We start from the raw sequence: 23,637 nt of genomic DNA on the forward strand, positions 1-23,637 counted from the left end.
ATGATCATTTTACAATCACTTGTTAATGGTAATGCTTCCCCTACTAAACTGGAGCAATTCAACCTGTTCACTCATACCAAGAGTACAAGATGGACTGGGAAAAGTTTACTGAGACTCAATAGGCATTCCATTTATTTTTTTCTCATGAAGTTATTTCTGCCAACGACTGTACACATGCAAACAATGTTTTGTCCATGTTTGGTTGTAGCAATCTTTGGTGATTTATTTGAAAAGACATCAGACTCCGCTCATTTATGTCTTCTAAATTTTTCATTTTGTATTATATGGAAATAAAATACATTCTACACTTTTCATTATACTGCAAGACCAACTTGACCCAGAACACTACTGATCTGTGATTCACAGAAACAACGGTAGAGTTGGAACTACTGACCAACATCTGTTTATCCACAGTGGGATTTCTTTGGCAAGCCACCAATGTGCTAGTGGACAGATATGACCCCCCCCCCCCCGTCCTAAACAGTTACATCATGTATCTTTACACAAACAACCTCTATGGATGGGAGAGAATGAACTGTATTAGACAAAACATAAAGTTGACGCACAAATTTTCATTTGGTAGAACTGACTCATGCCCTCATGGTCCCCTGTTCTGGGCATGACAGAACCACTGATATTTTGGAATTCAATAAGAAGACAAGAATGACAAGGATTTTATCATGTATTGTTTATTTGTCTCTCTTATTTCCATACACACATTTATTCCAAAATTAGCCAATGAAATTCAAGTACAGTAAACTGGATAAAATGAAGTCCATAGAACAACAAAAAAAATCTTATTTTAAATCCAAGTTTTGTTCCAAGGAGTTTAAGCTTTATAATATCCAATAATAAACTACATCTGTTATAAAATGAGTTTATTTAAGTGTACTTGTATCAATATTACACTTTGGTCTTTTATCTTAGCATGTTAAAAAAAGGAAAGATACAATTACATTTGTTGTGTACACGCTACTCATTTCACTTCCTGGCAGTCAATTACAATCTGTCTTTACATTACTGAATATCCTGTTTCTTTGTTTTGGTGTAGAACATACCACATCCTTCCATATAAGTTTCCCTCAATAACATGATACACTTGTATGACTCCCCATGAACATCATTATAATGAGAACAATGTATCACTTTCATGATTCCTACAAATATCATTATAATGAGGGAACTACATATAATTTGTATGATTCACACAAACAGCATTATGAGGTAACAATGTATGATCTGTATGAATTCCACAGACAGCATTATAATGAGGGAACTATGTATCTTTTGTATGACTCCCACAGACATCATGATAACCAGGGAACTAAGTATAATTTGTATGACTTCCATGAACAGCATTATAATGAGGGAAAATTTATCATTTGCATGACTCCTGTGAAGAGAATCATAATGAGGGAACAATATATCACTAACATGTTTTTAAAACCAATGAACACATCTATCACCACTTTTAACTAATCATGGAAGTTCTAGTATACCTTTACATCTGAAACGCATCTGTTAAAAAAAAGCTCTGAAATTTCTAAATGTATAATACTAATAGAAAAATTACTAATTTCACATTTGGAATATGAAGCATAATTAAAAAAATTCATCCCTAAAACATGTATACAAACCTGTCTTGAGAGACCATTACTATAAGACAACATGTCTTCATAGACAGATTTATTCACTATATAGTATCATGACTTGTTATTAGAGACCACCTGTCTTGACAGACCAATAACTTTTGGCAGAATTTCAAGACAGGCTATGCTGTACTATGAATACAGACCTCTATGAATCAATCTTTTTCTTTCATAAAACTCAAATCACATTTTCTTTAAATATTTTAGTAAAAAGGATATCTTAATAGTCATCATATTTAAATCATATATGACATTATCATATTTAAATGATACATGGTTCAACAAAATTAAACATTTTAAATATTTACACTCATGATTTGTACTTTCTTAACCTACTAAATAATACTAATAAGTGGAGTCCAACTGCAAAGCAGCACATCCTCAGATCTGCCATCACACAAGGCACCAAAGATCTGGGTCTACACAGTTTGTAAGGAGTAATGATTAGAACAAAAAACACCGACCCCGACAGGCTGGTGCATTATGCAACAAAAGCAGGTATTCAATAATCTATTAAAATCAAAAAATGCAATAGAATTATGCAAAAACAACAAAAACTGAATATGTACAGAAAATGTTCACAATAATCATCTCTTATACACAAATTAGTTTGGTAGGTAAAAAGAAAGATAAAAATTTACACTAGAACTACTTCCAAGATTCACCATGGCAATCCTTAACCCCACCATAATGCCGTTTTTTCTTGTCTCTGTATACAGGACCCTGAGAACCCTCTGGATCAAGGGGTTGTAACCCAAAATCTGGAATTAGGGGTTGTAACCCAAATTCTGGACCTAGGGTTTGTAACTCAAAATCTGAACCTATGGGTAGTAATCCAAAGTCTGAACCTAGGTGCTGTAACCCAAAATCTGGACCTAGGATTTGTAACCTAGAACCAAGATACCCTTCTGGGCCTTGTGACTGTGACCCAAAAATCAATTATATACATTATGTGTCTTCCTATACATGTATAAATTTTTTAGTCAAAATAATATCTACAAATATCACTGTATTTGTCCTCTGGCCCATTCCTAGGGACCCCACTATAGGGTCCAAAAATCATGCACTCTCACAAATGGTCAACATCTGATCAACTAATGTACAAAGATTGATGAATTTTCACCCAGCAGTTTTGGAAATGCAGTTACAGACTGATGTACAGAAAATCTCCTCACTACATGGGAATAACAATACACAGGGTAAAATTAAAGTTATGGCATGAATTATAAAGAAGAACCTGACTCTGTTTTAAGACACCAAACTCCCACTTGTGCTCAAAGACTACGATTTTTAGCTCATGTACTTGTACACAGAATGATATAAGTACTGACATTTAAGAATTTTCTTTGGTTCGTTTAGTTGCGCCATAAATTTCTGCAGTAATGATGTACTCAACATACCATATCAATGTTTTGAGATGGGGCTGAGCTTTTATGCAAGACAAATTTCAAGAATAAGGAGCCAAGTCACAAAGGGAATTTATTCAATCCACTATGGACTTAACCACACTGAAATTTTAAATAAAACCAACAAGATTATAGATTACAAAGAGTCACAACTGTATAGAATTAAAAAACCAAAAAAACCAGCAAGGTGAATTTTGTAGATAAAAATTAAGTACCAAACCTATGGTCTTCAAACTTTTGTATATTCGCAAATATATGCTGTTCATAAAAATATATGAATATTGCACAAGTTATAAAAATCACTGATTTACAAAGTAATGCAATTTGGCAGGAGACAAATAATGACAGAAAGATGGACAGATGGAATGTATTTCAAACTGAGCATTTCATGAAACAAAATAAACCTACATCATGACGTAAGATAGGTCATCAAGGAAAAGCAGACTATGTGCAGACAGAACTCGAGAAAGGGGAAAAATCAAAAATTATTTTTTTAATGAAATTATCTAAGCCATTGTAATGTCTGAAATATTTTTAAAAAAGTTGTGAGCAGTAACTGAAGGTTGCAGCTGTGGTACAATTAAAACTGCAGGCAAAAATCATTTCCAATTAACAACATCAACATTATCAAAAGTGAACACAAGGGTTCCCTAGAATGTAGTACTTCTCCCTTAAAAGAGTTAAAAAAACATGAATTGTGGCATGAAAATGTTTTAAACTTTAGCTTACACTGCAGACAAACAAGATGGATGACGTCAAGCTCACTATGTCTCACATTTTTCTCTGACAAAGGATGAGCCAATAAATGGCATGTAATCCCTTCACTGTACTAAACCAACTTTGCACTGGTATTCGCCACTGCTAATCTCTACACTTTACTTTTGTTGCAACAAGTGTTGATTGCCAGTACAAAATTATTGCACTGTTGAAAACTGATTTGACAAATATTATCACAGTTGAAGAAAATACATACCCTTTTCTTGTAAAGCTGACTGTAACCATGACACAGAAAACCCCCCATTTGTTAGCTATATTATTGTATCAGTTGAATTGCCGACTCCCAGCCATGTTTTTTTAAAAAAGTTATAAGAATTTTATATGGCAGGAGGTCTCAAAAATAGAGGCTTGGGATTTTACAGTGGGGTAAAAAAAAAAAACACAGAAATATTGACTTGCTAATATTACTAACAGAGAACAATATTTAAACTACTTAAACAAACAAATAAACCAATTTAAGAACATAATTTGAAATATCCATTTAAACATCTATCATGTATCACCAGGTACTCATCAGTACACACGAAATGAGGTAAATCCATCTTCATCAATCATTCCTTTTAATCCATTCTCTGTAAAATGACTTGCATGACAAATTGGTATCTCCCATGGAAAGAACAAGGATAGCACAAGATTTTTCTATTGATTTGTATAAAATATACAGATGGCCAGGAGGCCTATTATAGAGCTGGCCAGAAGGCCTAAGTAGTGTCTGGAGAGGGTAGTGGTAGTACTCCCAAGGTATTATGATTGGGTAGTGGCAGTACTCCTAAGGTATTATAATTGGGTAGTGGCAGTACTCCTATGGTATTATAATTGGGTAGTGGCAGTACTCCTATGGTATTATGATTGGGCAGTGGCAGTACTCCTAAGGTATTATGATTGGGTAGTGGCAGTACTCCTAAGGTATTATAATTGGGTAGTGGCAGTACTCCTATGGTATTATAATTGGGTAGTGGCAGTACTCCTATGGTATTATGATTGGGTAGTGGCAGTACTCCTAAGGTATTATGATTGGGTTCGAAGAAGAAACCCTTAAGTCGCACAATTTGTATTCTGCTTGATTGAGTTTTGCAAAGAAGAATAGTGTAACCTTTCAACAAGGCTTTCTTTGTGCAAGTCCGGACCCAAACAAAGATTCATTTAGCATGAGAATCTAATTTATTTAGCTGACCAACACATGAATACATTTATTGCACATTACTTAGAAATAAGTCATGTATTAGCAGGTTGGAGGACATTTAAGGTGATTTTCTGACATAAACTTAAGTGTCAATAGTATTACTACAGCAGAGACATTAAAAAAGGATATTTACATGGTAAAACCGTCATGACTGTGTGGCATTACCATCCTGACTGTGTGGTAAAACCATCATGACTGTGGCATTACCATCTTGACTGTGGTAAAACCATCATGACTGTGGCATTACTATCTTGACTGTGTGGTAAAACCATCATGACTGTGTGGCTTTACCATCATGACTGTGTGGTAAAACCATCACGATTGCCCTAAAAGAACTTCAAATTCTATAGTTATATTCATCCTTAAACATTGTTAAAAAAATCTGTTGCATAATTACAACTTTACCACACAGAGCTTTGTGACATCATGATGAATGTGTAAGTATATCTAAAGATTATCATGGACAATTTGCATAAAATCTGATGTTTGATCAATCAGAAAGTGTATTAGATTAAAATATAATTTAGTATCTAACATTAAAAATTGAGTCAATCTAACAATTTTTGACAGTTTTTCATCAGATGAGTAATTTCTTGGATCAATCAGAATGGAGGTGCCTCTACAAAAACTGAGCTTTGGAAATAAAATTGTCCACTATTTTATAAAAATATATATAAATATGAAGATAAATTGCACATTGCACACTTTTGGTCCATAACAGAAAATAATTCTATTGAATATATCACCAGTGCATTTAAAACAACAATTCCATGGAATGTCTCACCTGTTCTCCTTTGGTATAATCCAAAAACCATGCCAAGTTGACAGGGCAAGAAAAGAAGGCAGTGTTGTGTTCTGATTCTGCTTCAGAGGATAAAATGGCCTATGACTCTTCAAAATGTTGCCTATTGCCCATGACTCTTCAAAATGTTGCCTATTGCCCATGACTCTTCAAAATGTTGCCTATTGCCTACGACTCTTCAAAATGTTGCCTACTGCCTATGATTTTTCAAAAGGTGGACAATTTTTAGGTCAGCATAGTAGAGATGGGAAACCGTACAAGCAATGAATGCTACATGAAACAGATGTACCTGAAAATAAAATTTACCAATGTGGAGCAGAGGATTGTTATTAATACTTTTTCACTATCTCAATCCAGGGACTCATTGCCTGAGATCTCATTTAATATTTGGACAAAGCTGCATTTTTATACATTTCGAACTGTCACTCACTAACAAACTACAAGTCAGACCTACATGAACCTATGAGATCAGCACTTCCTTTACATCATTTTCATAAAGTGACCAAGGTCACAAGTCCATAGTATAACAGCAAGTTCTGAAGGAAACTGATAACAAATAAATCACACAAGTCCATAATGGTTAATTCTAAAGGAAACTGATTAATGTTTGCACCAACTAAGGATACTTTATGCCACAAATGGCCCTAAGAATTAAAGTTTGTGTCTCGCAGTCATAAACACTAGTTAATTATAGAAAAATGCACTCAAGATGCAATGCACCCTGAGTAGATTGCAGTGACCATTTTTAGTATGTGGTGATTAGTATCCTTCTTGAGGAAAAGACACTGAACTGAAGTAAAATCTATGATTGCTACCTACAACAAGAACAACAATGATGCCATCTGAGAAGAGATCCATATGTCTCAAGATGCCATCTGAGAAGAGATCCATATGTTTCAAGATGCCATCTGAGAAGAGATCCATATGTCTCAAGATGCCATCTGAGAACAGATCCATGTTTCAAGATGCCATCTGAGAAGAGATCCATATGTTTCAAGATGCCATCTGAGAAGAGATCCATATGTCTCAAGATGCCATCTGACAAGAGATCCATGTCTCACCCAATTTTTGACAAGACAAAACTGGACAACCATTTAACTAATCGAAAGTATGGGTAAAGGTAAAACCATCAAAATAAATGCAATACATTTTCAATGGCAATTTCATATTACAACTGAAATATATTCTATGACAAAGCAAATTAACTGCAAACTTACATTATCCATTAATACATTAATTATCTCAGAGAACGTTACAAACGATCAGACAAAATATAACGCATCTTTTATCTCATCTATGTATTACATAACAAGAAAATATCTCAAGAAATTTAAACTACAATGAATCTTGAACAGATGGACACTCATGGGACAACAAAACTGTTGCTTTATTGAGAGTTGTCCTTTAAATAAATGTGAATTAATGTCAACTTCAGAAAAAGGCCCAAAAAATGTTGCCCTTTACAAGTAAATTCCTTTATATTAAGGTGTCCATTAAGGCAAAGATTTTAAGGATTAATGAAATATTGTAAACACCTAAAGATCCAAGCAATTCAAAGTCACAAAAAATTTGTTGGTGTGCATTTTCTAAGTCAAATATCTATCCCTAAGCAAGAGTCATTGCACAAAACTATATATAGTAAGACATACCCAATTACTAACTGTCCATCTTTGCTAGCCAATGTTCCAATACGTTAACCCTATCTACACTTTAGCTGATCGAACAGATATTTTAGTGATTTGTCCTAGCAACATCTATTGGATTTCATGAGTTGCCTCTGTAAGTATGTAATGCAAACTAACCAATAGCGTGTAAACGCTGCATTGTACATCGTTCTAAAATAGTGGTGGTAATTGACTTCAAGAGGATAGTCTTAAAGTTTAACACTGAAAGTATGATTATGTACCAAAGAGAAGCCATTACAGGTGTATTTGAGTGAAAGATATTTGTAAAAACACAGACTGGCAGTGGAAAATTGCTTATTCAAGTCATGTGCTCCCCTTGTCTTGATCATGTAGGAACAGTGTTCAAATTTATACAACTTAATTTTGATTGGATGTGGTGGCTTGCCACTGCATCCTATGAAATTTACTGACCCAAAGCATAGAAAGCTCTTCAATCTGCCAAGGTGTAAAGAGGGTTAGCATACTGAAACCTAGACTAGTGATGATGCTAACTGCCCATTAAATAATATCTAAATGAATTTACAATTTCATCAGGTTGAAGTTCACATAATCCTTTTATACAATTCACAAAGAAATGATCATTCTGGTAAGTGAATTTTGACAAAATTGTTGACATCACATTGGTTTTCTGTGTGAACAATACAAGACATACTGTAAGCTGATAACGATTTTTTTCATATACTAGTCAACCACTTAGCATTTTCATTGACCAGTTTATTTTAATTATTAAATTGAAAAAATTTCCATTTTCAGTATTTACTAATGCATCATTTTGCATCCAATATTTCCCAGACAGGCACAGTGACTCAGTGGTTAGCATGCAGAACTCAAGACCAGAAGGGTATAGGTTCATATCCAACCATAAAATCAGTCTGGGTCAGCTACCATGGTGTGTCCTTGGGCAATGCCTTTTTCACCAATTGGCATGACCCTAAACAACCTACCTGTTCTGATGTGCCATAAAACACCAAATCAACAAAGATTTCCCATAGTTCATGGCACCACCATACACAATGGCAAGATGTGATATCATATTAAGGATATCATAATGTAACGTTCTCATTATACTGTGCTGTACAGCAAACAATTATTTTACAAAAGCAGATTTCTTTGTCTAAATCTCTTTTCAACAAGAGTACCATGAACAGTCCTAAATGAAATACCAGTTCAGAAACCATTTTTATTCTTTCAGTCAGAATGACCTTGATCTTTGACCTTATGGACCAAAACTCAACAGGGTTCTTCATTATCCTAAAAGCAAACCAACTACAAAGTCTGGGCAAATTCTGAAAAGATGAACCAATGTTACTGTGCAGAAACAATTTTCATTCTTTCAATCAGTGACCTTGAAATATAACCGTTTCACCTCCAAATCAAAAGCCTTCATCACTTACCCCAAGTGTTAGCCATTTACAAAGTTTGATTGACCTTCATCATACAGAACTAACATTATTGTGCAGAAATCATTTTTAAATTCTGAGTTTGAGTTATTATGCAGAAACCGTTTTTCTTCTATTAGTCATAGTGACCTTCCCCATTGACCTTTTAACCCTGAAATTTATAGTAGTTTTCATTATACCATGTTCAAGCTAAACATTTAGTTTGGGTATGGTACTGTAGATGGTGGACATCTCAAGTTACTGTGCATAAATCATTAAGGTATGTCTGGTAGAACTTGTGTAGAAACCATTTTTTATTCTTTCATTCATAGTGACCTTGAGTTATGACCTTTCTGACTACAAAATTGATAGGGTTCTTCATAAAGCCGAGTGCAAGCCATCCAAAAACTTTGGTAACTAGATGGTGGAGATCTAAAGTTTGTGTGGAAACCAAATTCGTAATAGATGGAAAGTCAGAAAGTCAGGAATCATGAAGTAATACACTGTGCCTTAAGACAGCCACATACAAAGCATGTTGTACTCTGAGATAATTGAATTTTCTTTGTAAAGCACTTGTCACAGATTTAGTACTTAAAAGGAAAATCTTTCCCATTTCAAATGGAGTTGGATTTTAATGAATCGGTAAGACATTACTTTATACTGCATATAAAAAGTTTTGTTCATTTTCGTCAAAAGTTTCCAACCATCTATATCCATGTCCAAAATTGTCACATATTAATGTAGCTGGCAAGCAACAGTGTATATGCTGATTACATGTAAATACAAACAACTTAAAAGAATTTGGAAAAAAACATGTAACAGCATGGAAAAGATTTCTATAAAAAATAATTATACCTATCCCACATACTGACACATATTGCAACACACAACCTATGATATGAACACATAAATATAGACTAAAGTCATATGATATAGCAAAGAATAATTATTCATGACCAGAGAAGATGAAAAGTAACTTTTGGAAAGGATATATTATCATTCTTCATTTATAGTATTAATGTGTATATCATAAACGTATGATTAATGTGTGTATCTTAACTGTACGATTAATGTGTGCATCGTAACTGTACGATTAATGTATCTGAACTGTACAATTAATGTGTGTATTGTAACTGTATGATTAATGTGTGTATCATAACTGTACGATTAATGTATGTATCGTAACTGTATGATTAATGTGTGTATCGTAACTGTACGATTAATGTGTACAATAACTTTAAAATTAATGTCTGTATCATTACCATACAATTAATCTGTTTTGTAATCGTACAATTAATGTGTGTTTCATAACTTTACAATTTTGAATGCACTGGTGAATCATTTCGTCCCTAACTTTTGGTGAAACTTTTATGTGACAAAGTTATGAAAATTATCACAATTTTACATTTCAAAACATGATTAAATTTATTTAATGCTGCAATTTCAGTATTTGTAATAAACAATAAACAATTTTTAATTATAAAACACACTAATCACAAGCAAAACTTAAGTCCATAATCAGAGTAATATTTAAAATCTGGCAATTTCACTTCAATTTAATTCTGACTTAAATATTCCAATCCAAACGCCTTAGATTGAATTTTAAACTTCAGCCTTGCTGGTGAAACTGAGGTCAAATTAAAAATCTTAAGTGACATTAAAATTTACCAGGAATAAAATGTCTTTATAGGCATTTTAAAAACAGTTGTTATCATCTAGAAGTTGACGTTCGTGTTCTAGTCGAATACTGAATCAAGAGAACTTATCAATGAGTTTGTTGACATGAGAAATCAGCCATTTGTCTTTCTTAAATCACGAAGAGCAGCCATTTAGTCTTTCTAAAATTATGAGCCACAGCACCCCCATCCTGAGCTAACGGAACGGCTATTTAATCTTATGCTCCCTGATGTTCCACCACCTGCGTCTACTTCACCGCCATACCTCTGTATCAACTCCTGTGAAAAATAGAGACACACACATCAAGTAGATAAAACAGTAAAATCTTTCACAGTGACAGTGTGTACATGAAGACTGCCTGGGTATAATGATCAGGTAAATAGATCTGATTTAGACATGTGTTAATATGAATTTACCTAAATATATGAGCCAACTTTTCATCAGATGCTTTCCTAAGTGTTTATTATGTAAAATTTTGACTGTAACAAACCTTGAACCAGAATATCTCACCATTAGTGTTACATAGTAAAGCCATGTCTTTAAAATTAGGTTTAAAAAATCTAAAACTGTAAATTTTCTGCAATCAAATAAATGCAACAATCATCTCTCTTTTACAACTAATTAACATCATCTTGTGTGTCCTATACACCAATATTAATTCCTACTTTTTTTATCAACTAGAATTTCTGGTTTGCCAATTGGCAAATACTAAAATCTGAAAAGAGAGATGGATAGCATGGGGGGGGGGAAATTGGTGGGTGCCAAACCTATTAAAGATTCATCAAATATAAAACTGAAACTGATTTATGTGTGTTCATACATGTGAGCATGGCTACAGGTATGGAGTTAGTCCAGTTCCTTGTAATTTGAATAAGAGTACATAAGACTTGTTCATGCACACATGCCCAACACTATTGGCAATGATCAGAGGTACATAACACATTTAAAATTCAAATTTATAATTATTTAAGAATAATTACATAACATTTAAAAAAATAAATTATACTATACATTTCATGATTCATACATCAGTAAATTAAGTAACAAATTTGCCTCATAAGTCACATGCACAATTAAAAACTAGAAATATGTCCATATGCCATGGATGTCCCTGCCAGTATGATGTAATTACAGGCAAAGATCTAAGCTGAACAATGGCCATAATTCTATAACGCTTTGCAAGAAAACATCAAACATTAACAAGTTACTTGACCTGTGTACTCTTAAAATAAAGCCACATATAATATTTGATTTCAATCCATTAAGTCCTTCAAAAATTATTGCATGAAAATTGAAGGGCAAAATGTGACTTATCTTTGGGTCAAACAGGGGACATAAATCTGTAAAATATTGACATAAAAAGGTATAAAAAAATTGACTTAATTTTGGTTTTCTTCATGTACAGCCTCATACTATATTTCATTTCCATCCATGAAGTCTTTTAAATAAAATTTGCGAAGAAACAAAAGAGGCCAAGCTCCAAGTCAACAAAAAGCTAAATTTCAAATAAATTATGTGTAAAACAGTGAAAGGTGAACTTGAATAAGGTATACGCAATGCAGAACCTCAAAAATGTAAACTTTTGTCTGAAAAAGATGTAAACTGGACTTTACCAATGTACAGTCTCATACTAAATCTGATTTCCAGCCATGAAGTTTTTCAAAGTTTCTGAGTGAAAACAAAAGTGATGGCAAAGTTCTGACAGGACCACAACTCCGTTATATTTTGCTGCGAAAAGGTGAAGATCAAACTTAAAATAGGATTTCTCAATGTAAAGCATCATACCAGTTTTCATGTTTTTTCTTTAAATCCTTCAAAGTTATGGAATGCAGACATAATTTTTGACTGTCTTGATGGGATGTGGTATAAGGTAAGGAGACAGAAGGACATGGGTAACACTGTAAGCCACCTCAGGTGATATTAGGGGAGGGGTATTTGAATGAATTAGATAACCTGTAGTGATCAATTTGCAGTTATCATTTACATATAAGATGATTATCTGTCAAGCTAATACAAATATTTAAGTTGCACCATTTTTAAATAGCTGTGTAGCAGTAGTAGTAACAGTAGTATAGTAAATTCACTAATTATATATGCTCAATGCTTAAGTGCACTCCAAGTTTACGATGGTACTCTTCCAGTGTTTTTAACTGAAATGAATAGGTACAAGTTAATCTGTAAAAGTAAAACTCTGCAACACTCTCAGCTTCATTTAGAAACCCAAAGTTCAGCATAGCCCCAACAGATGAACATCAAGTCAAGATGTGAGAGTCTCTAGTACCATTCATTCCTATGATGTTCAACACAGCCCCAACAGATGAACATCAAGTCAAGATGTGAGAGTCTCTAGTAACATTCATTCCTCTGTGATGTTTGAAATTTATACACATTTCTCTCATTCTTAAATATGCACTATCCCACAATGACTCATCAGTGCATATTGTGACCTGAAATTTACATCTTGCCATTAACAGAAGATGTCAATTTCAATCGCAGAATATGATTACTATTCGTTTCAAAAGGCATCATATATTTCAGGCACTGCTGCAGTTAAGAATGTATTTCTGTAAACATTCTGAAAAATGAATAAAGATCTCTCTTTTTAGAAAGCCTTTAATCATGTTATACTCTTCTTTATCCCATATTGTAGACACAAAGCATTCTATTAGGCCAAGATTTCCTAATTTAAATTTCTGCACCCCAAATTAGTGACCAAATATTTATATAACACTACTGGGGTATCTTCCCTTTTATAATCATTTGAAAGTGTTGTCTGTATCACAGTTTGTGATCATAAATGTAACTATAATAATCAGTGTTTCCCTCTGCCCTGATTTGTGCTTCAGAGACCCCCAAATTTTTTATTTGACCCCGAGTTTTCATACCAAGGTTTGCATTTTACTCAGTCTGACCCCCAGTTGTGATACCAAGGGGATTTTTTACTCTCAATCTTGCACCCTTCAGGGATACACTGATAATAAAATATCCTTCACAAGAAAAGAAACTTTTTAGTTTTATAAAACTAAAACAAATTATTGTAACAAATCGTTGACATAGTTATTGACTGGAAATAAGCTGGGTGGTTGGAACCAGCGCAACCCTGAATGGAAAAACCATTCAACAACACGTCGGCATTTTTAACATTGCATGGGCCTTGACCATTTGATGGTGAGTGTAAAAGATACTGTCTCCAATACTGGGGAAAAGAATAGTATGAAATTAATATTAAAGCTCATGTGAAAATGAACTCTTGTTATCCATAAGTGAAGCCATTTGAATTAATATACTTCAAAACACAGCATCTATCTCGCTTTAATATTATGGCCCTCAAGATAATTTCCCCTTACCAACACCAGAACACATGACAGGTTCTATTAGCCTCAATATCTGATGATATGGCCAAGACAATAATACCTTTGCTAACTTCAGGAAGACTTCATCAATGTTAATATTTTCTCTGGCACTTGTTTCTAATACGTCAATCATACCATGATGCTGAGCGTAGGACTTTGCCTCTGTAAATGGTACTTCTCTCATATCCTCCAAATCTCGCTTATTTCCTGGAAGAAAAAAAACACAAAATTCATTAAAATAATAATCAATTAAATGATTTTCATCATCTATATAAAAGATTAATTAACTAATTAATTAATTAATAAATACTAATTAAATACTGGTTGCTAAAAGGAATAGGATTAAGAAATTAATGTCTGATTTAAAATTGCAATAAATTTTACATGGGGATAAAATTCTGATTTCAGTTCAGACTCGGGTTGCATTGTTTTTTTTTCAGTGGGACAAGTAGATTTTCATCAGGTTTAATTTACATAACATTTGAAAGTCTACATTTTGGAGAAGAAAACATTGAACATCTATATTTTTTTTACAAAAATAAAAATGGCATTGACTCATCTGGATGTTAACAAAGATCAATAAAATGTCTGACAAATGAAACATTAAAGTCCATCATCATTTCTACTTATCTCATCAACTAGAGTAGATGACAAAAAATTAGGAAACAAATGTTGTGGGTTTAATGCCATTTTTCTGCTCATGATATGCTATACATAGCAGCTGGTATAACTGGTGGAGGAAGAACCCAGGAAAACCCTGGGAAGAACCACTGACCCATGGGAAGCAAATGGCCTACTTTCTCACATTGGCCTCAGACTCTAACACACACAGGGAGAGGTTCGCTGGTAGTGATCGGCAAAAGCAAACGCTTTACCGGTTGACTACTCTGCCACCCAGGGCAATTCTGCTTATATGCCACATTCTTCTTTCTTCTACATCTCCTTCTTTCCTGTCATCTTCTTTTCATATTAAGTTTTTATATCCCATAATATGACAATTTGGCAGTCTGAAATTGACAGGAAAATATGCCATACCACATGAAATATTGGTCTTTTCATCTGTATTTCAATACAAATTTTTTTGACTAAGTATAATGAAACCTCTTTTTTTTTTACCATAACACTGCCTCACCTATTAAAACCTGCACTATATTTGGACCAGCATAGCGTTTGACATCATCGAGCCACTGGCTTACATTGTCAAAGGATGCCTTCTTGGTGATATCATAAGCCATAATAACTCCATTAGCACTTCTGTAATAGCTCTGTGTGATGGTCCTGAACCTTTCTTGGCCTGCAGTATCCCATATCTGAAGCTATAACATAAACAACTCTGTCAAAGACTGGGCAAAATGAATGCATATGAAATAAGTCAAATTTTTTTTTCACAATGTCCCTTCGAGAAGAAGACATGTTCATTCTCATTAGGAAAGTAAAGAAATCATTTAAAAACAAACCTTTGTTAATGTATGGAAGAACACTGCCTCACTATATCACCCTTCATTATAACACCATTCCTGTTAGGTCAAACAAAAATAATAGTGTTTTCCAGTCAGCCAACTGTCCCTGTTTCTCAATAATGACCCCAGCATTTTTTTCTCTCATGGAAAAACAAAACAAAAACATTTCATACAAAAAAACCCATTAAATATATATAGTAGAACCTGTCTTGAAAGACCACCCCTTCTGCCATAAAATAATGGTCTTTCAAGGCAGGTTATCTCTCATAACAGATTATAACACTATATAATCATTAAACTTGTTTATTGAGAATATGGTCTCTCAAGACAGGTGGTCTCACATCTCACTCACATAACAGTGGTCTTTCAAGACAGGTTTTATTGTATGTAGTGTTTAAAAAAACACAACCTGGCCTGCTTACCCTAATTTTAAAACCAGTGCAACAGGAAAACATTTTTTCATTGTGTTGTAAGTTGAATATAATTGTGGATCCCATTTCATTAAGTGTCAATAAAATCAGACCTCATTACAACGCAGTCTCACTATAATGCAGTCTATTCTGGCTCCTATGGACACTTGCATTACGATGCAGTCTCACTATAACGCAGTCTATTCTGGCTCCTAATGACACTTGCATTACAATGCAGCCTCACTATAGCGCAGTCTATTCTGGCTCCTATGGACACTTGTATTACAATGCAGTCTCACTATAACGCAGTCTATTCTGGCTCCTATGGACACTTGCATTACAATGCAGTCTCACTATAACGCAGTCTATTCTGGCTCCTATGGACACTTGCATTACAATGCAGTCTCACTATAATGCAGTCTATTCTGGCTCCAATGGACACTTGCATTATAAGGTGGTCTCACTACAAGGCAGAATATTCTATAACTCCCAGAGATAGTTTTTAATGAGGGTATACTGTATCAAGTAGTTCATTATAAGTTAGTTTCACTATAAGGTGGTAGTGTGAGAAAGGGAAAACTCAATTACACAGGTAATAGCTGGGAAAAACCACAATACTTAAAAGCAGGCCAAGGGTCAGGTGGGCTGCTTAGCCCCCTTTGTGGGTCCAGAACAAAGCCCTAGTAAAGAGTCAGGGGGGCCTGGTAGAGGGGGAGAAAGTCCCATGAAGCTAAAAGGAGTAATTCTGATACTATATTTTTGCATGAAAATTGTAACTAAACAATCTAAAATTCTGATTCTTTATTATGATGTATACATGCATCAAATCAATAATCCATAAATTACTCACTGTAAATTTTGAAGAAAAAAAGTGCTTTATTTATCTCAACACATAATTTACAAGATGATGAGCTAGATAATTGCCGCTAATAAAATCCGATACATGCATTTCAGAAATTCTCTAACACTAACAGTAAGCATCAAAATGGAAACATGTACCCACAATGGATAACTAAAAAATATATGATCAGACATTCTTAACTTTTGACAAGCTAATTAAATATTGAAAAAATTATGGTGTTTGCTGTTTTATTTATTTAGTACCAATCTGTTAGGATTCAACTGTTATTTCTTTCTTTTCTAACTTAGTGTGCATCTGGAGTGTTCTCATCATAAAAGTAGGTCAGCATATATACATGGCATAAAGCTGCTGAAATAGACAAGACGTTTTACTCCATTCAGGACCAGCAGTCCAGAGAAGTAGTCAGCTACACTTTAAAGTTTCAATGAAATGTCATGTGCTTTTGTTTTAGACACTAATACATTCATAACCCTACTTAATTGGAGAGAAAAAAATACTAAATGCAGTTACTGTCTGTGAATTTAGCATGGGCATAATTCCAATTGTCCTGACCAATGACTACCAAGCCAAGATCATGAAACAAATTATTTATGAAAAAAAATCTTTCTATGAAGGTAGGAGGTGGGGGGGGGTAGTAGAGAATATAATGGCAGAATGATATACATGGAGGTTTATAATCGGTTGAGGTGTCTTACACAAATAATTTAGTGCCCTCTATCAACTATCACTCCTATGAGGCAAATGTAGGAATTAAATAGCAGTGGAATAAAATGACTTTGTTTGGGTTTCCATAGAGGATACATGTACTAAATTATGGAGTGAATTATGAACTTGTGATTCAGCAAAACACATCCAAGGAGCCTTGAGTGAACTGAATAACACATAAAAACTTCCGTTTTCTTGCTCAACAGTTAATCACAAGTTTAAAATTTACTATCCCAAAGCATTGCTTTTTTCCCCTACTACATGCTTTCCAACTGCTTTAACCCCCTACCCAACCCTAAAGAAAACCTCAATAGATTTGCACAATTTGGAACATCAATCTGTGGGGACATTCTTTAGGTGGAATTTTCATGACATGAGGGAGAACTTTCACCCATGCAATTGTTTAATACTTTAATTTGAAATGTTTTTGAACAATGTAATTGTAATTTAACAAGACAAAAAAAAAAAAAAAAAACTTGCTCAAGTGTTTTTGCCTAAAACATTTTTTGGTCTTTCTTTCCTTTTAATCTCACATCTGCCAAAGGAAGACCGATTTTTAATCAAATACTCAAAAGCCATCATGGACCACATTTGATCATTTTATAGCTTATAATACCTCCAAAACAAATCCTGCATTTGACCTTAACTTTCCAGATTGCAACAATAAGGTATTCAATTAACAGTCTGTTATGCACACATGTTAGCCTTAATCCCTTTATTCATCAGCCATGCATCCATGTACTGTTGCAATGACTGCTAAACAGTTTTGGTACACAGGAGACTGGTTCTGGATGGTCTCTGTAATGTATGGAAAGAACACATAAATAAACCGTTTCTTTCAATATAACTTTGTTTTAAAATCTGATGATTTTCAAAACCAGCAGATTTCAACCATAAAAAAGAATGTGCGGTAGACAGACTTCAAATGACATTTCTCCTACCGCCAGCAGAATCACATGTATGTTAAAGCCAAGTGAACACTTATAGCTAACCCATGAAATCTATTCCTCCTTCATGTGTAACATGCTTTACTTCGTACACAAAGTTCACAGCTATGACAAGTAAATGATCTTCATACGAGCAAGGTATTATTAATTTACTAGTCTTTCGACAACCTGAAAAATATAACGCTCTTCATCAGTGGTCTAACGCGCTCTCCGTTACGGATCACTGCCATCTCACCTCTGTCTGCATGGGTTCGAGTCTCGGATTCAGCCAATGTGGGTATGTGAGAAAGCTTGCCAGTAGCTTCTCATGGGTCGGTGGTTCTTTCCGGGGTTTTCCCGGGTTCTTCCTCCACCATTAATACTGGCTGCCATGTATAGCCTATCGTGTGCTGAAAAATGGCGTTAAACCCAACAACAACAACAACATCATCAGTGTGATTAAAGTTTTCTTAGGTAAATTACATTTTTTTCACAAACCCAATGGGCACTTCACTTAAAATGGAGAAAATGGAGTGCCCCAGGTGTTGGGCTGTAGTGCATTTTTTTTATTATTTACAAACCAAAAAATTCTTTAACCCAAATAAAAATACTTATTTGTTTTGATGTGTGTGTGTGTGAGTATGTGAGTTTGATTTTTAACTTAGCTTTAAAAAAAATCCAGTCATATCACTATGATGTCTGCAGTGTGGCAGTTTATAGTGATATCTAGCACTGCCGCAGACATGTATCAATACGTCCCACTCAGTCACATTATCCTGACACCAGGCCAACCAGTCCTAACACTAAGTGCATAGTGATGAAGCTGTAAGTACCATTTTTGTAAGACTTTGGTATGACCTGGCCAGGGTTCAAACCCACAACCTCCCGCATCTGAAGCAGTGTCTTGATGTATTGTTGTGAACATAATCATACATAAACAGCAAAGGCAGATAATCTGAGTTTGGTAATCTTGAATTTTGCTAACAAAGATGAGACAATGTGGGTATGTGAGAAAGCTTGCCATTAACTTCTCATGGGTTGGTGGTTCTTCCCGGGTTCTTCCTCCACCATTAATACCGACCGCCATGCATAGCCGATTGTGTGCTGAAAAATAGCGTTAAACCCCACAACAAAAACAACGAAGATGAGAATTCAAGATTGTGCAAACAATTTATAGATTTGTAAATAAAGACATACTACACTGTTTGTTATTTTCTTTTAAAACATTAAGGATTGAAATATTCACCAACTATACGGTATGCAGTGTATACCAAACCTTGACTTTGGAAATAGAATCATTCTGAATTTGGTGCTGTTATTTCAATAGTTATTTCTTCTGCATTACTTTGAAACTACTGCCCTTACAGTACTACATCAGTCAGTCACTTGTGCTCATTTTTGGTTTTTCTCACTTCATAATATGCACATTTCTGTATGTAAATTGCAACCAGGGATGACACTAGTCGCTGACTGCGATCCACATTTAGATTTTCTCTCAATATCAACCTCATTACCTCTGGTACTTTCTCCGCTTTCCTATGTGAAAAAGATAACATTATTATATCTGAATGTATTCATGGTTTAAAGATCAACTGTCTAAATTTAGCATATATGACATTGGGCCTTTTGTTAATTCTAAAGAGGCAACTGCTGTCCACTAAATTGTGATTTCAGATCTAAACATACATGTACAAAGAATATTGCAATCATTACCCGGGATGGCGCTGGCTTAAAAAAAGTTGTCACCCCAAAAAAAATTTCCAACCTCAATATGTTGTCAGCAATTTAAAAAATATGCCATCATTTTCATAATACAGCAATATCCATTTACCTCAACATCCTTGGGATCAAGGTAATATTGTTGACATAAGCAGATGTTTAGATACGTGGGGGGAGGGGCTAAAAATAAACTGAAATTTTGCATTTAAGTGAAATTTTTAAGAGATGACCTGTCATCAGTGATTTTGATACAAGGAATGAAAAAAGGAGAAATTATGATTAAATTAAGACAACTTATCTGAAATACACTTGTATATTGACAACTTACATTTGTGTAGTACACTCTACAATGTGTTAAATAATATACATGCTTATGAAAAATCCATAAATTCGAGTATTTGATCATATGTTACAAAATTCATGTATCAGTCAAATCCCATTAGAAAACACAACTAAAATGTATATATATAAAATGGCAGTCCTTGTTTGAACTATATCCCACTGTCAACAAACACATTTCCCAAAACAATCCACTCTGATATTTTTTATCCTAGTAGCACATGGCTGTATAGTTGTATATATGCTACATGTACATGTACTTAAAATGGCCTAGATTTAGGTCAGCCAGAGACAACTACAATGATGCCAAGGCTACCATGGGGATGAGGCTATTCATAAGAAAATGAAAACGTGAACAAAAAATAAAAAAGTTTCACATTCTTGCAAGATGTCCCACCTTCATTTAACTCGACAGGAAAGATTATTTATTGAATCAAAATATTGGAACTTTAATTTGGGTTTTTAAACCACCATTGGTAGTGATTGTAAGCATTAATGTTCTCGTTGCAAACAGGAAACTCATGGCACAATAAATATGTTCCAATCACTATGAAAAATGATACAATGCTTTTATGACAGTCCATGTGTTATTGAAGGAGCTGCTAAAGGTGCTCTTTGAAGAATCAAACAAATGCCCATTTGTTATTGCTGTGACAACATCAAATAATTGTAAAACACATGGAGACGGCATTTTGTTTTTTTTGCTTAGTATATCTACAGAGTGATTGATACTTCAAAGGTAATCGGTTTTCTTCAAGTTTCAGCAAATTTATTTTTCTGGTACATTTTTCAAAAATGAAAAAAAAATTCATCGTCTGGTAGATTGTATTCATTCAGTTCACGTCTTCAAAATTGGTCGATTGTAGCAAGTGAGGTAGCATGACTATTTGGGCTATATTACAGCATAGAGTACATAGGCCAGACATCAGTATAAGTGGATTATGATATAACAATGCTGTTTTATGGTGGTTTGTCAATATGAACAAAGGATTTGTTTATGTAACAATAGATTCCAGTGCAATTTTATATTGAAGTTTGCAGCCTCCTGTCATGGTGCCTTGAATTTCCAACTCCAAACCCAAGACTGTACATACAATTTTTAACAGCCAAAAAGATCACCAGATAGTATAGTTTGTCAACAAAAAGTAAAAATATCACATTGCAACAATGGTGAAGCCCAGCACAATCTTTGATTATGCACTATTTTAAGAGTATGATATAATTTCAACTTATGCATGACTTGTCATGATGGTATTTTGTGAACAATTGATTGGGTGAGGATGCTTAAACAAGGCACAAAAAGGCTTCAGAAGTGCCCAAAACAATGAAAAAGAAAATTTATTATTAAAGACGAATGTTCACAAAACATTTCTATATTACCATACATAGGAAATATGCAAATTTCAGCTTTAAATAACCATGAGGTCAAGATTTTTTAAAAAGTGACCAATGATTTAAAATGGTGGATGGTGCATGTGTTTGCATGCATTCTGTGAATGTATTTGAAACAATATCATACAGATGAGTTCAATTTTCAATTCTGCACAACAAATTATGCATCAAACATTATATTTTAAGAGCAACATGTAATTTCAACATGTGTATGACTCAAGAGTTGAGTATTTCATACAAACATGTGGGGGGGGGGGGCACTTGATAAAAAGGCATATAAAGGCTTCCAATGTACCTGGAACAAAGGAAAAGTCTATTTATTCTTATAGCTGAATATTCACCAAACATTTATATATACTCATATATAATAAATATGCTAAGCTCATCTTGAAATAACGTGAAGTCAAGATTTTGCAAAAACTGACAAAGACTAACATTAAAAATGGTGGACTGTGCATATATTTGAATGCCTCCTGTGAATTTATCTGAAAAGATATCATGAAGATGATTTCATTTTTTGATTCAGCTCTCTCGAATTATGCAGAAAACATTTCATTTTTATTTATTATAAAATTCTGAAAAATTCATCCCTGTTGCTAATGAAGACTTATTTTTTTTATTTCACAATGTGCGCATATGTAGACTTTACTTTGTTTCTTTGTGTCATATAATGCACATTTTTGTATGCAGACTTATTTCCTTATTTCACAATGTGCACATTTTTGTATGTAGACCTTTCCTTATTTCATAGCATACACATTTTTGATTGTCGACTTCTAGATGCTTACCTTTACCAACTTTCCGTCAATTTGCAATGTTTTCATTGTAAAATCGACTCCGATTGTGCTTGCATGTTTCTCAACGTAGGTCCCAGATTTAAACCTCTGAACAACACATGTTTTCCCAACATCTGCATCCCCGATTAGCACAATTTTGAAGAGATAATCAAATGATTCGTCTGCGTCCGGATTATGATGAAAAGCCATTATCACTTAAAAATATAAATGACGTTTCCAGATAACAGCAAGGAAGCACTTTACTAATTCTATCTGACTATTATAGTGTTAGTGGCGAGCCGAACACAACTAAAACAAGACTCTAAATTATATGAATCCGGAATGATGTTGTTCGGCTTCAGAGTTGGACACTTGTACCGTATACATTTGTTTTTCTTTTGGAGGGTGTTGGGGTGGGTGGGGGTGGGTGGGTTGTTTGTTTGTTTTGTGTTGTTACTGATTTTATTATTATTATTATTATTATTATTATTATTATGGGGGGGGGGGTTGGGGGATGTGCCCCCTAAGACTCGAGAACTGACGAATCCCCAAGCTCCACCTACCTAACCCTAGTCCGATAAATCAACCCCACAAATCTGTGTTGATACTGATGGACGAAAATCAATAACATCACGGGTGAATTGATGATTTATCGGTCTAACCTAACCCCAGCAGTCAGATAAGTGTTGTTCGTTCAACCTTCCAACTTACCTCTCCCTACCCCACGTCATAAGCCAGGCGTTGTGTAATGTTTTACATAATAACATTTATTTAAGTAGGTCAGGTTCATGGCTGTCTGACACTTTGACCTATATATTTTTATAACATGTTCAGATTTAGCCTGACATAGATTTTCTTACTTTCTGGTCAGCCTTAGATCTCTTAAGTATATGTAACGAATAACTGTTACATTGAATTTACAATGACTGTACTATAATTCTTCCACGACCGTGCATATTCTATATGCAAAATACTTACATCCTGAAAAGATACATTACCAGTCTTGTTGGTATATATTATCAGTCTTGTTGGTAATGTATCCAGTACATGGAAAGCAGTCACTCTATCAAGAAATCTTATACAACTTGAATATTTACTATTTTGCAGAAGAAATGTGTTAATATTGAAGATAAGGAC

The 23,637-nt window shown here is 34.2% G+C and overlaps 1 protein-coding gene across 1 annotated transcript; it reads right to left on the reverse strand.

Annotated features, from left to right (window-relative positions):
- Positions 1–673: 673 nt before the first annotated feature.
- Positions 674–22,772, reverse strand: LOC149804011 (ras-related protein Rab-43-like). Its single transcript, XM_089953891.1, has 4 exons — positions 22,513–22,772; positions 15,044–15,227; positions 13,973–14,118; positions 674–10,836 (listed from the first exon to the last, which is right to left on the reverse strand). Exons 1-4 carry the CDS (start codon positions 22,708–22,710, stop codon positions 10,726–10,728), a joined length of 639 nt encoding a protein of 212 aa, XP_089810017.1. The 5' UTR covers positions 22,711–22,772; the 3' UTR covers positions 674–10,725.
- Positions 22,773–23,637: the final 865 nt, after the last annotated feature.

The sequence above is a fragment of the Sinohyriopsis cumingii genome, chromosome 3, assembly GCF_028554795.1.
Source record: "Sinohyriopsis cumingii isolate HCF-2022 chromosome 3, ASM2855479v2, whole genome shotgun sequence".
NCBI lineage: Eukaryota > Metazoa > Mollusca > Bivalvia > Unionida > Unionidae > Sinohyriopsis > Sinohyriopsis cumingii.